At 39.6% G+C, this 17,389-nt stretch overlaps 1 protein-coding gene across 1 annotated transcript in view; it reads right to left on the bottom strand.

The window, feature by feature from the left end:
* PDIA6 (protein disulfide isomerase family A, member 6) overlaps positions 1–17,389 on the bottom strand; it is a 39,630-nt gene that overhangs the window by 11,286 nt on the left and 10,955 nt on the right. The window contains exons 3-8 of the mRNA XM_006869458.1: positions 13,411–13,468; positions 12,241–12,367; positions 7,674–7,768; positions 4,922–5,052; positions 3,730–3,844; positions 3,215–3,355 (exon numbers count right to left, since the gene is read on the bottom strand). Of these exons, the coding sequence (XP_006869520.1) occupies positions 3,215–3,355; positions 3,730–3,844; positions 4,922–5,052; positions 7,674–7,768; positions 12,241–12,367; positions 13,411–13,468 (667 nt within the window). The remainder of the gene's footprint in view (positions 1–3,214; positions 3,356–3,729; positions 3,845–4,921; positions 5,053–7,673; positions 7,769–12,240; positions 12,368–13,410; positions 13,469–17,389) is intronic.

Raw genomic sequence — 17,389 nt, 5'->3', positions numbered from 1 at the left:
GTCACTAGAGAAGGGCAGTGGTGCTGGCTAGGAAGAGTCTTAGTGCTTATCTGCTTCATGACCTTTTTAACTCTAAGAGCTATCCTGACCAGAAGATGTCCTACACTGAAAAAGGGAAGATGCACTCTCCACTTCAGACCCACTTTCAGATCTTGCCTGTGTGCTCCCTGACACTGATCCGGAGTGGTTCCTGTTACTTTCAAGTTGATCCTGAACCTGAATTGTAGCCTGTTACTTCCCTAATTGGAGTCTTAGTGTGGTGTTTGTAGGATAAGCATTTGACCGCAGGTCAGTTTGAAATGCAAGGTCAGCTGTTCAAACTCACCATCTGGTCCTCAGAAACCCTATACAGGGTGACTATGAGTCAGAACCAACTTTATGGTGCTTACTAAACTTCCTCAATAAACCACTGCAACTAGTTAGAGAGCACAACAGAGAAGTAGAGAGTGCCATGAGGGGGAATGACTGGTGACGGAAATAATGGGGACTTATAAAGGTAGTGATATACCCAAGTTCTGCCTCACAGGCACCAGCTTTGTGCTGATCCTGATTCCTATTCCTCATGAATTTGGACAATTCATTTTGCTCTATTACAATACACATACATAATCTCTTAAATCTCTCTCTCTCACACACACACACACAATTCTGACTGGGGTGGTGGTTATGTGCCATAGAGTCAGTTCCGACTCATAGTGACCCTAATAGGGTTTCTGATGCTATAAAATCTTTACGGGAGCATAAAGTCTCATCTTTCTCCAGCGGAACGGCTGGTAGTTTTGAACTGCTTGTCTTTTACATGAATGAGGAAATCACTTCAGCAAGCCCTCCATATCTCAGTTTCCTCATATGCAAAAACAGGGATAAAAACAGAATCTACTACCAGCACGGAGTGGCTACAGGAACAAAAGATATTTCTTGAAAGAAAGAACTTCAGGAAAACAAAAACAAAATATGGTAGGCTGTTTGGCTATTATAAGCACAAGCAAGCTAGTTTGCTGGGGAGCCATCAAGACAAGTAATCAAGTTCCTTCAGGACAAGCTCCTCTCCAAGACAGAAAGTCAAAGGGAACACATAAGCAGGCATGTAAGCTCACTGGCAACCACGCTGGTCTACTGGTGAGTGGAAGTGGGGAAAAGGCAGTAATGAAGTATGGAAGTAAGGTTCCATAGACTTCTGTCGACCTTGAGATAAAAGAGAGAAGACGAAAGGCTAGTTGGTCCGAAGTTTGGGGAGACATGGACACTGAGCTAGCCACGGAGGGCTAGAGCTTAGGGTAAAGCAACCAGCTATTATGAAGTGGGGGAGGCACTAAAAAATGCCCATACTTGCAGATAGTATCCATTTGACCTAGCTTTGATGGCTTGGTGATCAGAACTCGACTAGAGGAAAATAAAGACATTTGATACAGGAAGCAAGAGCAAATTGCTACAATTTCATGAACTTGACCTATACTTACGGATGTAGTAGCTCAAAATACCTACCAAGAGGAAAGGAGTCTTCACATCAAGGATCAAGCCTAGCCCCAGTGTAATCAGGGCTGACATAGACACTGGCTACCTAAAATGGAGGGGACTATAAAAGCAAGACTTGATGATGGGCTTACAAGTTTTCAAGAGGGAATTTAGAGTGTGCGGGGACAGCTTTCATTTTGTCTAGATGGTTCTGGTGTAAGGAGATGCGGATAGGATTCTTTTGAGTCAAGAGTAATTGTTATCATGACTAACTGTGATTGCCACAACTGTGAAGGTATAAGTTGTACAACAAAAAGGGGGAAGTAGTCAATCTTATAATCCAGGAACAGAGGACCCTAGGACCATCAAGAGAGAAGAGCATGAGCAGAACGTGGGACCCTATCCAGAGAAGCAGCGACACCAGAGATGGAGGCAGAGAGAAAGCAGCTGAGGACTCTAGGCTCCTGCTGGCAGCCTGGAGGCTGGCTTGCAGAATGTGCCCTCTTGGCTATTTAAACAATTATATATTCCTACCTGTTTCTGTGTATATGAAAAACCAAAACAAAACAAAAAACAGGTAATAGATACAAATACTGTTAACCAATGATTCATGGAGGGGATTGTAATCATTGCAATGAAACAAAATATGGTAGGTTGAGTGCAAAAATCGATGTTCTCCCATGGAAACTATTACTCAATTCACAAAAGCTTTAAAAAAAAGAAAGAGAATCTACAATTTTTTCATGTAAATGAGAAAAAAAAAAAAAAACTATGTAAAAACACCAGAACACTTTATGTCTATGTGCACAATTGTTGTTAAGTACCATTGAGCCGATTCCAACTCATAGCTACCTTGTATAGGGTTTCCAAGGAGTGTACAATAAACACTATAGCTTAAAATATATTATCAGGATTGTATATACTTTCACCATACTTGCTCAATTTGTATGCTGACAAACTAATCCAAGAAGCAGGACTATATGAACTGATTTGATGGCACTTAACAGCAACAACAACCAAGTGTTATAAAGCAATTACATCACTAGGGTTTAGATGCATATGCATGTGAAAGAAGTTCTGGTGGTGCTGTAGGATAAGCACTAGATTGTTAACCACAAGGTCAGTGGTTGAAATCCACCAAAGACTCTGCAGGAGAAAAATGCTCCTGTAGAGTTGACTTCACGGCAGTGAGTTTTTAGTTGATCATATGCAAACAGAAACTGGACAATGAATAAACAAGACAGATGAAGAACTAATGCATGTAAATTACGGCATTGGGAAGCATATTAAATATGTCATGAACTGTGTGAAGAACTAACAAATCTGTCTTGGAAGACATACAACCAGAATGCTCCTTAGAAGCAAGGATAGCAAGACTTTATCTCACATACTTTGGACACGTTATCAGGAGAGATTAGACCCTGGAAAAACACATCATGCTTGGTAGAGGGTCTGTGAAAAAGAGGAAGCCCCTAGATGAGACAGATGGATACAGTGGCTGCAATATGGACTCAAGCATAGGAATGATTGTGAGGATGGTAAAGGACAACCAAACACTGTGAAATGTGTTCTGCTGTACATGGGATTGCTATGCAACACAACCGATTCAACATAACCTAACAATAACAGATACATTTTCGCTCATAGTACAATCAGATTCCTACTCCCACCCTACCCCCCATTTGAAAGTTATCATTTCACTATCTCCCACTGTCAGACCAGGAAAGCTTTCCTTACTACATACGATTTACGTGTTTACCTCCAGCAGCTCAGGAGGTGGAGCGTTATCAGAAAACAAATCTAAGGCCCGTGACACTATGTTGGATTTTGTCCGACCACCATCATAATCCACAGGAGACTCGCCTTTCTGAAAAATCTTGATTGTAGGAAATCCTCTAATCTATTAAAGCAAACAAACACCAGAGTACAAAACCAACATTTAATAAAGACAACACAATCTTTATTGTTCCTGAAATTACCTTATAGGAAATTTAACAAATATACCCCAGGGTAGTGTCAATAAGGGAGTCTTTTAACAGAACAAATGGATGGATTTTCAAAAGGCAGAAGAGAAACTTGTAAAAGAGAAGGCGAACTGAGTTACACTAAGTACACAGTAGAAGTAGTGTGATTTAAAAACAAAAATATAATAGCCCTGAGTTCCTACCTCATACATTCACCCTCCTACTCATAGGGAGGCCAGGAATACAAATGAGGAAACATTAAAAATATATGTGCATTTTACAAAGAAATGAGTTTTATAAATATACTCACCTCGTATCGGTTGGCTAGCATCTGATTAGCTGTAGCATCTACAGCTGCTAGTTTCACTTTTCCTTTCGTTTGCTCTTTTACCTCAGTAGCAGCAGCAGCCCATTCTGGCTCTAGGCTATAGAAAAAGATTTGCATTTTAAAAGTGCATTTTACCTTGCAGCAAATATACTGTAACAAATTTATATCACTTTCTGTCCAATTCAGATTTAAGTCACTCTTAGACACAATTCTGTATAGAGCTTTACAAAAATGTCACTGCTCTTTACATTTGCTTTCTAATCCTTCATTACTTTCCCCAAATCTAGATACTTTCCCCTTGTTAATTTTTACAAGTATGACAGAAGGAACTCTAGGCAATAACCTCAATAGGTAACTTGAGTCACTTTTTCTGGAAGCAATCTGGGGAGTTATCTATTACCTAGTTCAGTTTCAAAATGAACCAAACAAAAAGTTCCGTGACTTAAAAGATAATGTAGTAGTTAAGGTTTTGTGTCAACTTGACTGGGCCAGGATTTTCAGGGGTCTGATAGTTAAAACAGGATAATCTAATCCCCCAGGAGAGCTAATATAATGCAATCACTGCTAAAATGAGATCTGCTATGAGCTAGTCAATTGAAAGGAAGCTTCTTGGAGGTTGTGGCCTGTTTCCAATATACTGGACTCTTGGGCATAGCTTGTTTTATGTGTTCTTGCTGGGTCAGGACCCTTCATGTCTCATCATCTGACCTCTGGTTCTTTGAACTTGAGTCAGCAGTATGCTGTATTGCTCACCAATCCTAGGCATTGTCAGAACCTTGTTGTCTGACCTGCTAATCTTGAGTTCATGAACCCCTGCAGTTACGTGATTCAGAAGAAGCCTCCCACCTGACATCTAACTCACAGACTTAGAACCTGCCCATCTCTATAACTGTGTGAACCATTTCCTTGACATAAACCTCTACATATATATCTAGGGAGCTCTGCAAACTGCAAGGTCAGCAGTACAAACACACCAGCTACTCCACAGAAGAAAAATTAGACTTTCTGCATGCATAAAGATTTACTGCCTCGGAAACTGCTGGGTCAGAATCCACTCACGGGCAATGAGTTTGGTTTGAAAGTTTTAGTACATAAACATATGTAAGCTTCGCTGATTTTGCTTCTCTAAAGAACCCAGCTAAGACAGATAGATGACTTGGTTAAAAACACTTACTTTTTGCAATGTCCACACCAAGGAGCATAAAACTCAACCATCCAAACGTCTTCACTATCAAGGACATTTTTATCAAAAGTGTCATCTGTCAGTTCAATCACATCTTTCTTACTTGAACCTTCACTTCTGCCCTGTCATTTAAGTATAAGCAAAATTGAAAGTCACAATATGGCCACAAAGAACAGTATTTTAATTACAAATGTGTGGATGTGTGTCTTTAAAAACTATTTTACACCTTAAAAGAAGTTTTAGAATTTTTCTTCAAGTAAAAACTATTCAAATTGGAGGCATTCCTTAATATCATTTTTGCATTGTAAACAATCTAACATCAGTCAAAAGCAGTACATACAGCAGCAACACCTGTTTGCAGCACACCAGCTTTAGAAGCTGTACAGCTGAATGCACAAGGGGCTCCACCAATTGCCCCAATCCTTTCCACTGTAGCAGCTTGGCCAAAATGCTCAAGTGGAGGGGTCAATCCTAATGTTCCATCTGCCTTATAGTATAGTGGCAGGTCTTAGATGAAGCTGGGGTACACGTTGACATAGGAGCAGGAGCACAGCTCCTCTGTTGTTTTATGTCCACAGAATCTGTCAGACATATGGTCCATCCATATCTCCTGCTCTGTCGCATCAGAAAAAGATTCCCTTGACTCACTCATTGATGTTGCCGTATTTCTTCCACATGATACCTGCACTTCTCCTCCTAAGCTCCAGTTATTTTTGCTTTTTCAACTTTTGTTTTTGCAGATTTTCCCCGTACCAGCTCTTCTTGGAGCCTCACCAAATTCTGCCTCATTGGCATGACCTGGAGCTCATGGTGAGCAGCCTCCATCTCCAGCTTCCTTGATGTTGCAGTCATTTGGCCCCGTTGTTGCTTCTCCATTTCAGTGTCTCCCAACACATGGCATACTCACACTCAAGTTCCTTGTGAAACTACTGGTTCTTTATAACCAGCTTCTCTGGAAGAGCCTCTTTGTTATCCATTGTTCCAGGCTGCGGAAATATGGTTAGCAAAAAGGAGCCTTCTCTGTCTTTTCAGTGCCTTTCCCTGAGGCCCTTCCATGATCACCCACAATGACTACAGTCCTGTCTACTTGGTCCAACACACAGAAGGGCCTCCTTTAGCAGTGGCACTGTTGGTTAATGCACTGGACTGCAAAGTCGGTTGGAACTGCAAGGTAGGCGGTTCATTCTCACCAGCTGCTCCAAGAATCCCTATACAGGGTCACTATGGGTCAGAACCGACTCGACAGCACAACAGCAGTTCACAAGACATGTACTTAAGAAGGTTTCAAGACTGTAAGGGGCACGCTATTACAGACAGTGAAAATACAGCTGCTTTCCACAGAGGGCTGTGTTGTCCAACTTCACTTTTGGCAACCTCTGCTGGAGTTCATGCTTCTAAGCAGCTAAAATCAAAGCCCTTATCATTGTGACTGAACATCTCTCCTATCTTCCCACACTGTTCAAAGTTTCCTCATTTCTGCTTCAGTGATGTCAGAAGGAAGGTGGCCACAAGGAGACAGTGACACTGGGTAAAGTTCTTCTCTACTGGTTTCCTTAAATGTTTCAGGTCAATAGTCAAGCGTGTTGTCCATTTGCAGGTACTGGCCAGGCAGTGGCTACTGCTGCTATTACTACTGCTATTGGGAAAGCTGATAATGCTTCCTTGGAGTATGGCTTTTTTTTTGCTTCTCCAAGTTAAAAGTTTGAGAGCTCTGCATTTTTATTGTCACCAACTCTCCTTAGAGTAACAGCAACTCACCTACTGTTTTTCAGAAAAATTTTAATGTGGCTCAATAAACACTTTAGTAACACTGTTCTATTTTAGATGCAAGCATACTTGACACTTTCTCCCAGAATGTTATAAAGAACTACAATTACTATATTTTCAAAAAGTCATTAACATACAGAAAAGTTAAAAAATAACATTTAAATCATTTCTTTTTTTCAAAGAATTCTCTCAAGTACTAAATCTAAGAGCAGAAATATTACTACACTGCTTTCTGTTGGCTAGGCTAAAAGACACAGGGATTTAAAAGAGAGACAACAGTGGTCATTCAATGTCTAAACTTGAAATAAAAGAATTCTTTGGATGAACTCTGATCTACAGAAAGAAGCTAGTTTTCCTGGTTTCCTAAAAGAGTGAAGGGCCATCTCTCTCTCTCTCTTTCACACACACAATATAGAGAGAATTTAATGCTCGTTCACAAGAATATGTGTACCATGGTTAAGTATCACAATTTTCTAGAAGATTACCTAGAATTCCAATCCATGGAACAGGAATGTCTTTCTCACTCTGTTTTTCCCTACTCATTTATGTAGAATTTTCTATGGATTTGGAGCCAATTACTAGAGAAAGATAAAAGAATGTCCAAATTTCATTTCTATTCTGTCCTCTGATCCTCGGTCCCTTTACCTAGAGCTTTTTCTTGTTCTGCAGCCCCAGCTCTCCACTTCACCTGGGATCTAAGAAACCTCTTTGTTGGGTCTGATTTATGGCCTATAGTTCTAACACCATGGCCTGGGACTGATGATGGGCTCTGCCAGTGTTGACTCAGGAGGCCAAATGGGCAGGCTGGGTGGGTGACTGACTCTCTCTGGGACCAGCTGACCCAACCTCTATTATCTTTTAATGGAATGTTCACCAATTTAAAAGATAATATAAAAGTTTTTTTCATCATGTACCAGAAGCACACAATCAAGTTTCAAGAGATCACATATTAAAAATTTAAATGCTGCAGTCCTACCTGTTTTCCACCACTCCGTCCCCCCAGGCGATCCTTCACAAGCTGCCGCACAGCACTGAGAGCAGCATCCACAATGGCTTCGGCAGTTCTGCCGCCTACAAGAAAACAAAGGACTGTCAGGACAGAGTGATGTGTCCTCATCCTGCCTTCTGCATGTGCACTTAACTGACACATGTAAAGGCTTACACCTTTACATGTGCATGTCAGCTTTACCTGAGGGTCCAACAGATCGAATACATATGTATTATTAGCGCACACTATCACCAATATGCATTTGACACTGGGAAAACTAATTACTCTTCTGTTTGTTGATGTTGATATGTGCCATGGAGTCGGTTCTGACTCATAGACCCTGTACAGGGTTTCTGAGGCTGTAAATCTTTACTGGAACAGAAAGCCTCATCTTTTTCCCGCAGAACAGCTGGTAGTTTTGAACTGCTGACCTTGTAAAGTCTTGAGAAAGACAGAAAAATCAGTCACAGTGAAGATTTTACTATCAACAAATCTGTTGAAATCTACAAGAGAATATAAACCATCAAGCTCTTCCCTAACAATGCAAAAATCAAAGCAAAAATGCCAAAACTCTACATATGTGAGAGTGCACTGTTTAAAGCGCAGTTTTACTCTGCACTTGTATAGTTGTCTTGAGTTGCAATTGACTCAATGGCAACTAATAATAGGATAAGGTATACATGCCAAACACTGCAGAATGCCTGCAATACACTCTACAGTTTCCAGCATTCTTTGCACCCAATAGTAAGCATGTGACTAATTTCTGACTAAAAGGGTGTGAGGAGAAGGGTGAATGCCACTTCTGAGACATATCCTTCACTTCCCTTTTCCTGATGGCTGCATTGAGGACACAGTGGATGTAGTTGCAGTTTGATCTTGAACAATGAGATGGCCTATCCATAATTATACTGACTGTAAATGGATTCAATGTACCAGTCAGGACACAGAGAGAACAGAATGGAAAACAAGATCCTTCAATATGGAGACAGCTTAAATGTCCAACAACAGAAGAATCGTTAAACACATTTGGTATGTGATGGCTGTGTGCAGTGGAGTCAGTTTCGACTTATAACAACCCTGTATAGGGTTTCCGAGGCTGTAAATCTTTACGGAAATAGAAAGCCTCATCTTTCTACTGCGGAACCTCGGTGACCAATTGCTGAGTGAATTAAGTCAACCCAAATGGGCAATACTATTGAGACTAATGATGTAAAAGAAACAATCTATGATGGGGTTTTTAAAGGCTCCTCGAAAAATTCCAGTTACCTTGTTTTTAAATCTTTTTATTGTGAATTAAGTGAAGGTTTGCAGAAGAGATCATCAGTTTTACATTCAGCCGTCATTTTTCTGTGTGTTCTTGTGGTGCTGCTGTTTTCTCTGTTCCACATAATTTTCTGTACTAAGTTCAATTTTGTTTGTGGATTTTCCTTTCATTTTAATCTTTGTTGTGTTAATGTTTACTAAATCTTTCTGATTTTCCTTTTTTTATTTTGATGTGCAGGTGTATTCATTTTCAGGGTAAGTTACAGGTTACGCTATAACTTCTTAAATTTTCTCCCTATTTAAAAGTCAGAGTCCTGGTGTGGCACCGCAGGATAATGCACTGGATCACAAGATCAGTTTAAACCACAAGGTCTGCAATTGAAACCCACTGGCAGCTCTTTGAAAACTATACAGGGTCACTTTGAGTTGATGGCACTTAACATTTATAAGTCTGTTTTATCTTGATATCTACTTGACTTCCTTGCCATTTGAAGTTCTGTATCTACGCTATTTCTTTTTGTATTTTCAGTCTTATAGGTTTGCTTTACTTTAAATGCTTCCATATCTGAATTGACTTCTGGGTGGTGATGTCACGTATGGTAATCTCAAGCTGTTGTCAGTTTCTCAGTCCAAAGAAAACCCTTGAGAATTTTTTGTAAAATTGATCTAGTCATTATAAATTCCTTTAATTTCTGTTTAATAGGACAAGTCTGAATTTTGCCTTTGCATTTCGCCTTTTCTGGGCGATTCTTGGTTGGCAATTTTTTTCCCTTTCAGTTTTTGTATGTTACCCCATCACCTTCTTGCCTGCATGGTTTCTGTTGAAAAATCAGAGATTAGTTTTATTGGGTCTCCTTTGTATATAACTTTTCATTTTTCCAAAGGTTACTCTCAGGATTCTTTCCTTGTCTTTGGTTTTGGAAAGTTTGAGTATGACATGTCTTGGTGATTTTCTTTTGGGATCCATCTTGTTTGGGGCTCATCTAGCTTCTTGTAAGCTTGTTTATTTTTCTCATCTTTTATGATGTTAGGGAAGTTTTCTCCCAACAACTCTTCGACAGTTTCCTCTGGGGATTTCTGCAAGTCAAGGAGCTCACAAGGTGGGTGTGGGAGGGATGAGACAGCAGAGTTCCTAGTCCTAGATAGAGTTCCTATTGGTTTCAGTGTTCTCTATGTTCAGGGAACTCAATCCAGAAGCAGTTCATGGAGGCCCTTGGTGGAACTGGTTCCAACGTCTGTTAGGATCACAGATCAGTGGGGGCTTGATTAACCGCTACACTATGAAAACCGGGTTTATAGTGATTGTTAGGAGAAAAACCTAGCGAATGGTTTCTATAAAGGTTGTTGTTGTTGGTTCTAACTCATAGTGACCCTTTATAGGGTTTCCAAAGAGTTCATCCCAGAGCACCATACCAGGATTCAGCCAAGAAAACACTATGGGGAAATTCTATTCTGTCATATGGAGTTTTTGAGTGGAATTAACTCAACAACACCCAATAGTTACAAAGGCCAAATCTCCAAGTATTTTGACCCCTAGCTTAGAGATGCACAAAATCAAGCAGTATTTTTCAAGTTTATTTCTCGTTTTATGTGTAAGATTTCAGTTAAACTTCTAGTGGCCTAAAAATAGGTTTTCACAACCCCATTTTATAGATAACAGATCCTGAAAGACTTAAGTAATTTTGTTTCAAAGCCAAGAGTGTAGTGAAGCCAGCGGTTAAGCACAGGCTGGTATTCATACAATATATATTCTATACTCCCTTTACTTTCCCAAAGTTTTCCTATCAGCTGGTTACAAGACAAGATATCACAGAATAGATAATAAACTATTTCACTGTAATGCTAATACTACTCCCACAAACGTGTACTTCTCATATACAGCAAAATTAGAATGTTAAGACTCTAAGTTCACTCACTTATGGGTCCCATGAGACAAAATCACGTTAAAAAAAAAAAAATCTAACTAGCCATTACTTAAACTTTAAATACATCATTGTTATTGTTAAGTGCTGTCAAGTCTGTTCCTAGCCATAGCAACCCTGTATAGGGTTTCCACATTGTAATTCAAACTGACCTTGTGGTCCAGTGCATTATCCTGCAGGGCCACACCAGGACTCCATATACATCATACCCAATATTTTTATTTACAAGTGTGGATCTAGCTCAACTCAGCAATTCTTATCTTTAATATAATGACCTGTTTGTTGTTCTTAAGTGCCGTCGAGTTGATTCTGACCCACAGCGACCTGTATAGGGTTTATGAGGAGCAACTAGTGATCTTGAACTGCCGACCATGCAGTTCAAACCAACTTTGCAGTCCAGCATATTAACCCACAGCACCACACCAGGACTCCTTGAATGATCTGTTTGGGGTATCTTAAATAAGGCTTTTCTATAAAAGAACAGTGTGACTGAAATAATGTTTAATTTTGGGAGCCTGGAGCCATAATACAATCATCTACCTCAGTAACTTACACAGCAGACACTCACAATTTACATATATACAAAATAGGGAGAATTACAGATGTATTTTAAACTGTTTGAACAATAACCTTAATATCAGACGTGACACTGTAGCATAAACACTGGACTGCTAAGCATAGCTTAGCAGTTCAAATCCACCAGCTGCTCTGTGAGACAAAGATGAGGCTTTCTGTTCCTGTTTAGAAACCCTTTGGAGGGTCACTATGAGTCAGAATTGACTAAATGTCAGTGATTTGGGTTTATATGTTGACAAGGTATAACAATTCAAAGGCAAAACATTCCACAGAAATATCAAGAGATGATTTAGGAAAAAAAAATTATAGATCTTTATTAAATACTAAGTAATTATAATGAAAGGAGTTCTGGTGTGGCATTGTGGGCTAATGTACTGGACTGCAAAATCGGTTTGAACCACAAGGTTAATGGTTCAAGCTCACCAGCCACTCCATGGAAACCCTGTACAGGGTCACTATGTACTCGACGGCACTTAACAACCACAATTATAAATGAGACAGACAAGAGGGAATCAAGGAACACTATTTCTGTCACTGCTTAAGGTTGTGTGGGCCACCTAAAGGAGTGTAATTAACCAAACCTTTACTTGTATGATACATATTTTATTTAATCTTCAGAACAACTGAGAAGAGTTAGGAATGCTCTATACCATTTTATATATAAGTTTAGGTGCAAAGAGACTGAGAAACTTGAAGGTAGCAGAGCTAACAAATTATAGGTTCTTTCCTATTTTTTTATGTGCTGCTGCTCAAATGACAATTTCACCAAGTGAATGGAAAAGAAATGTGCTTACCCTGATAATCTTCAGGTCTGTTTTTGTTGGAAGAAAAAATCTTGATGGTAGGAAATCCCTGAACACCATACTGACCTCCTAAGGACTGATGTTTATCTGCATCAACTGCACCAACTTTTACAACACCCTGTAGAAATATTAATGAAATCATTTATTTTGCTCTCAATTAGAGCATATTCCATGTCAAGTGATTCATGTGACCTCAGATACAACATGATCAAGGGTAGGTTAAGTTTAACACAGTTTTAATTTGGTTTTAGTTTGGGAAACAATAAAAAATGCATTTTAAAACAGAATAATGGGTGAAATGCAAAACAGTCCAGGGAAGGAACTCCGCAACTTCCAGAACTGAGGATGACTAAAGAGTCATTTGTCATAATTAATTAACATAATTAACAAAACAGACAACATAAAACCCAAAATGTCTATAATCCTCCTGCTTTCTATGATTTTGATAACTGAAGAAGAGTTCTGAGCCTTGATATGTAGATTGTTGTTGTTATGTGCTGTGGAGTTGGTTCCGACTCATAGTGAGCCTATGGGTTTCTGAGGCTGTAAATCTTTACTAGAGCAAAAAGCCTCATCTTTCTCCCATGGGACAGCTGCTAATTTCAAACTACTGACCATGAGATTAGCAGCTTGATTCGTAACCACTACAATACCAGAGCTCCTTCGATATGTGGATTAGCAACTTTGTATTAAGTGCTGTTGAGTTGATTCCAATCCATAGTGACTCTGTACAGGGTTTCTGAGGTTATAAATCTTTGCAGGAACAAAATGCCTCCTTTCTCCTGAGGAGCAACTGGGTGGCTTGAACTGTTGACTTTGTGATTTACAGTCCACTGCTTACTCTTATTGAGCCACTATACTCCCAACTAACTTCTTATTACACATTAGATGTATACATGAATAGATACGCTTGCATATATCTTGTAAACAAATAAGGAACCCTGATGGCTTTAGTGGGTTATCTGTTGGGCTGCTAACCACAATGTCTACAGTTGGAATCTACCAGGCATTCGCAGATTATGAAGCTTTTTGCTAAAATATTTACAGCCTTGGAAACTATATACAGGGTTCGCTATGAGTCAGAAGTGACTCCACAGCACACAACACAGTCAGCCAGCCACCAGCAAACATATATGGAATTCGAACATCTTAGAAACTTACTTTTAATGCAGTGGCTACTTTCTTCCATTCTGGTGTTAACCTTTGACAGTGGCCACACCTTTTAGGAGATAAAAACAAAACAAAGCAACAGTTAAAATCTTTGATGCCCAATTTTAAAAACACACACAAATTCACTGCTTAATTAAGTTGTTTAAACAAACTGCTATCCGTTTGGAACACTATATAAGAAGTTGAGTATCTAATCCAGTCCACTGTGCCTTGATGGGCGGTTCAAGTCATAACACTACGCAAACTACAGGTCTATTTATCCCATGATATCAGAGTTCCTAGAAAGGGGTCCACAGTTTGTCATACTTTGGTGGTTTGCATGTTGCTGTGATTCTGGAAGCTATGCCGCTGATTTTTTAAAAACCAACACGGTCACCCATGGTGGGCAGGTTTCAGATATGCTTACAGACTTAGATAGACTAGGAATAAGACAGACTAGACCGACAATTTCCAAGCATTTAGTCACTGAAAAGCTTATGAACAGCAGTGGAACACTGTCAGCACTAGAATACGGAATATTGAAACATGCTGAAAAGCATCAGAATATTGGCAGATATAGTGCCGAAAGATGACTCCTCAGGTTGGAAGGCATTCATAGTAAGTCTGGGGTAAAGTTGACCATAATGGCGCAAAAGGAATAAACTTCAGGGACCTTCATTTGCTAATGGGGCACAACTCAAAATGAGGAGAAATAACTTTAAACACGGAATGTATGAAGTATGAATCTATAAAAATTGAATGTTTTCAAAAATGAAATGGAATGCATAAACATCAATAGCCTAGGCATTAATGAGCAGAAAAGGATTGGTATTTGATATTTTAAATCTGACAATCATGTAAGATTTTCTAGGCTGGGAATGACAAATTGAAAAGGAATGGCTTTGCATTCATCATCAATAAGAACATTACAAGATCTGTGTTGAAATATAATGCTGTCTGTGATAGGATACTACCCATATACCTGCAAAGAAGACATTAATACAAACATTATTCAAATTTACACACCAACCACTAAAGTCAGTAATTATGAAATTGAAGAATTCTATCAACTTCTTCAGTCTGAAATTGATAAAAAAAATGCACTCAAGATGTATAGGTAATTACTGGAATTTGGAATGCACAGGTTGGAAACTTAAGAGGAATGATCAGTCGTTGGGAAATATGGCCTTGATGATAAAAACACTGCTGGAGATTACATGATAGAATTTTGCAATATCAATAATTTAAATACCCTTTTTAACAACATAAAGGATGAATATACACATACACCTCACCAGATGGAAAAACTTCGTATCATCAAGCAAAACAAGGCTAGCAACAGATTGTGGAATAGATCATCAATTTAAAAGCTCATATGTAATTTTAGGCTGAAACTGAGGAAAAAATTTAAAAGTCCAAGAGAGCCAAAATATGACCTTGAACATCTCTCACCTGAATTTAGAGATCATCTCAAGAACAGATTTAATGAGTTAATGACCAAAGACCAGAAAAGTTGTGGGATGACAAGAAGAATATCAAATAGGAAAAAAGCAAAAGGTCATTAAGACAAAAAACAAGCAAAAGAACAAAATGGATGTCAGAAGAGATGCTGAAACTTTCTAGAGCAAATGGAAGAAATGAAGGAAGCAAAAGAGCTGAACAGAAAATATCAAAGGGCAGATCGAGAAGACAAGTCAAATATTATGATGAAATGTGCAAAGATCTGGAGTTAGAAAACCAAAAGGGAAAGAACAAGCTGAACGTTTCTCAAGCTCAGAGAACTACGAGAAAAATTCCAGCTTCGACTTGGAATATAGAGTTTTGGGTTGTGGCGGTGTAGCACTGGACCACAAGGTTGGTTTGAACTGCAAAGTCAGCAGTTCAAATCCACCGGCACCTCCTTGAAAACCCTATACTAAGTTGCTTAGTCACAACAGCACTTAACAACAGTAGCAACCACGCCTCTGTAGATTCAGTTTATTCTATGACAGCATTTGGATGCTAATCAAAAGATTAGTGGTTTGAACCTGAACCTCCAAGTCACTCCACAGGAGAACGATGTGGCAGTTTGCTTCCACAGAGAAACTTGGAAACTCTATGGGGCAGTTCTAGTCTGTTCTACAGGGTCCTTGTGAGGTGGAGTTGACCTTCATGGCAACAGGTTTGGTTTAATTTGGTTCCCATGAAATGACTAAAATCAGATAAAGTACACACTCCCTCAGTTGCAATAAGAATGCTGAAAATATAAACAAGAGGGGGCTTTAAAAATTTCATGCAAAAATTCCATTTTTATCACAAGCTTTTTAAAGCCGCTTCATGTAGCATGGTTGGTTTTAACCACAAAGTTGACAGTTCCCACTCACTAGCCGCTCCTCGGAAACAGTATTGGAACCAACTTGACAGCTCTTAAAAACACACAACATACAGCATACTTCTACACTTAAACTGATCGTCATGAATCCAATTCCCACCAAGATTCAGTCCTCACCTTCTTATACCTTCCTCTCCAGCCACTCTGACCAGCACTCTAACCCATCCCGAGCCGCCCAAGACCAGGTCATCTCAGCTCTGGCATCCCAAGACCACCAGGTCAAGGAGTGCCAGCTACAGACTCAGGGGGATCTCCATGCCCTTTAAACTTTTATCCAGAGTAGCTGCCTATGCAGCCCTTCTCTGACACCACCCACTCTAAGCTGGTCAGAACACACAAGGTCCTTCAGACTGCTGAGTTTCATTGTCCCAGTGGAATGGTTCTGTAGAATTCATGGGGAATAACTATAATTAAAATTATCTATTTATTACAAAGAGACTCACAGGGCACCCTAGGGAGATACCACCCTCTGGATAAAGTACATGCCTTTGACAATCCAGGCAACCCAACCATTTCAGTGCTCAGGGCCTTTTACTGGTTTCATTGAATAGTCATGCCTTGGCTCTCATTGCATATGCATAAAATTACCTCATGGCCCCCTCCCTTCCAGAGGTTAGCTAATCAGGTGTGGTTTCTGAAGCTCCCACTCACTTGTATTAGCTTTAAGTGTTGCCTGGCTGTTTTAGAAAACAAAAGCAAAAACCCTCATTATCATGGAGTTGATCTCTACTTGGTTGCAGTACAGCACAAAGTCAAACTGGACCATTCAAGTTTCTAAGGCTGTAATCTTTACTGAGGCAGCCAGCTTTGTCTTTCTCCCACAGAGTAGCTGGTGGGTTCAAATCAAAGACCTTCTGGCTAGCAGTTGAGCACTTTAACCAAGGCACCCACCAAGGTTCCTGTTTAGAAAGCACCTTGATGGCTCAAGAAATTACATGTGCTATATTTCAGCCAGACAAGGAATAAGGAAGACCAAAGAAGAATTGGATCCCTTTAAATTAAGGTGTTGGCAAATAATGACCAAATAAATTTGTCTTCAGCCAGAATGCTCCTCAGAAACAAGGACAGTGAACCTTCATCTCATATACCGTGGACACGTTACCAGAAATGATCAGTCCTGAAGGACACCATGCTTGATGACGTGGAATGTTTGAGAAAAGAGAAAGACCCTCAATAAGATGAGCTGACACAGTGGCTTCAAGAGCTGTTAACTGTAAAGTCTGAACCCACCTGTGGCTCCATCAGGAAAAGCACTTGGCAATCTGCTCCTGTACAGATTAGTCAAGGACAGATACCCTATGAGGCAGCTCTACTATGTCACACAAGAGCACCATGACTTACAATCAACTCCAAGGCACCCACAAAACATCTCTCAGAAACCAAAGATGAAGGCCAAACTGAGGAAGACTCATTATCAACCTGAAATATGCAGATGATACAACCTTGCTTGCTGTAAGTGAAGAGGACTGAAAATATTTACTGATGAAGATCAAAGAGCACAGCCTTCGGTATGAATTGCATCTCAATGTCAAGAAAACAAAAATCCTCACCACTGGACAAATACACAACATTCTTATCAATGAAGAACAGATTGAAGTTGTCAAGGACTTCATTCTTCTT

Source organism: Chrysochloris asiatica, unplaced genomic scaffold, assembly GCF_000296735.1.
Source record: "Chrysochloris asiatica unplaced genomic scaffold, ChrAsi1.0 scaffold00131, whole genome shotgun sequence".
NCBI classification, from domain to species: Eukaryota; Metazoa; Chordata; class Mammalia; order Afrosoricida; family Chrysochloridae; genus Chrysochloris; species Chrysochloris asiatica.
Note: the sequence above shows the minus strand (reverse complement) of the source record. Positions and strands in the feature narration are given on the sequence as shown.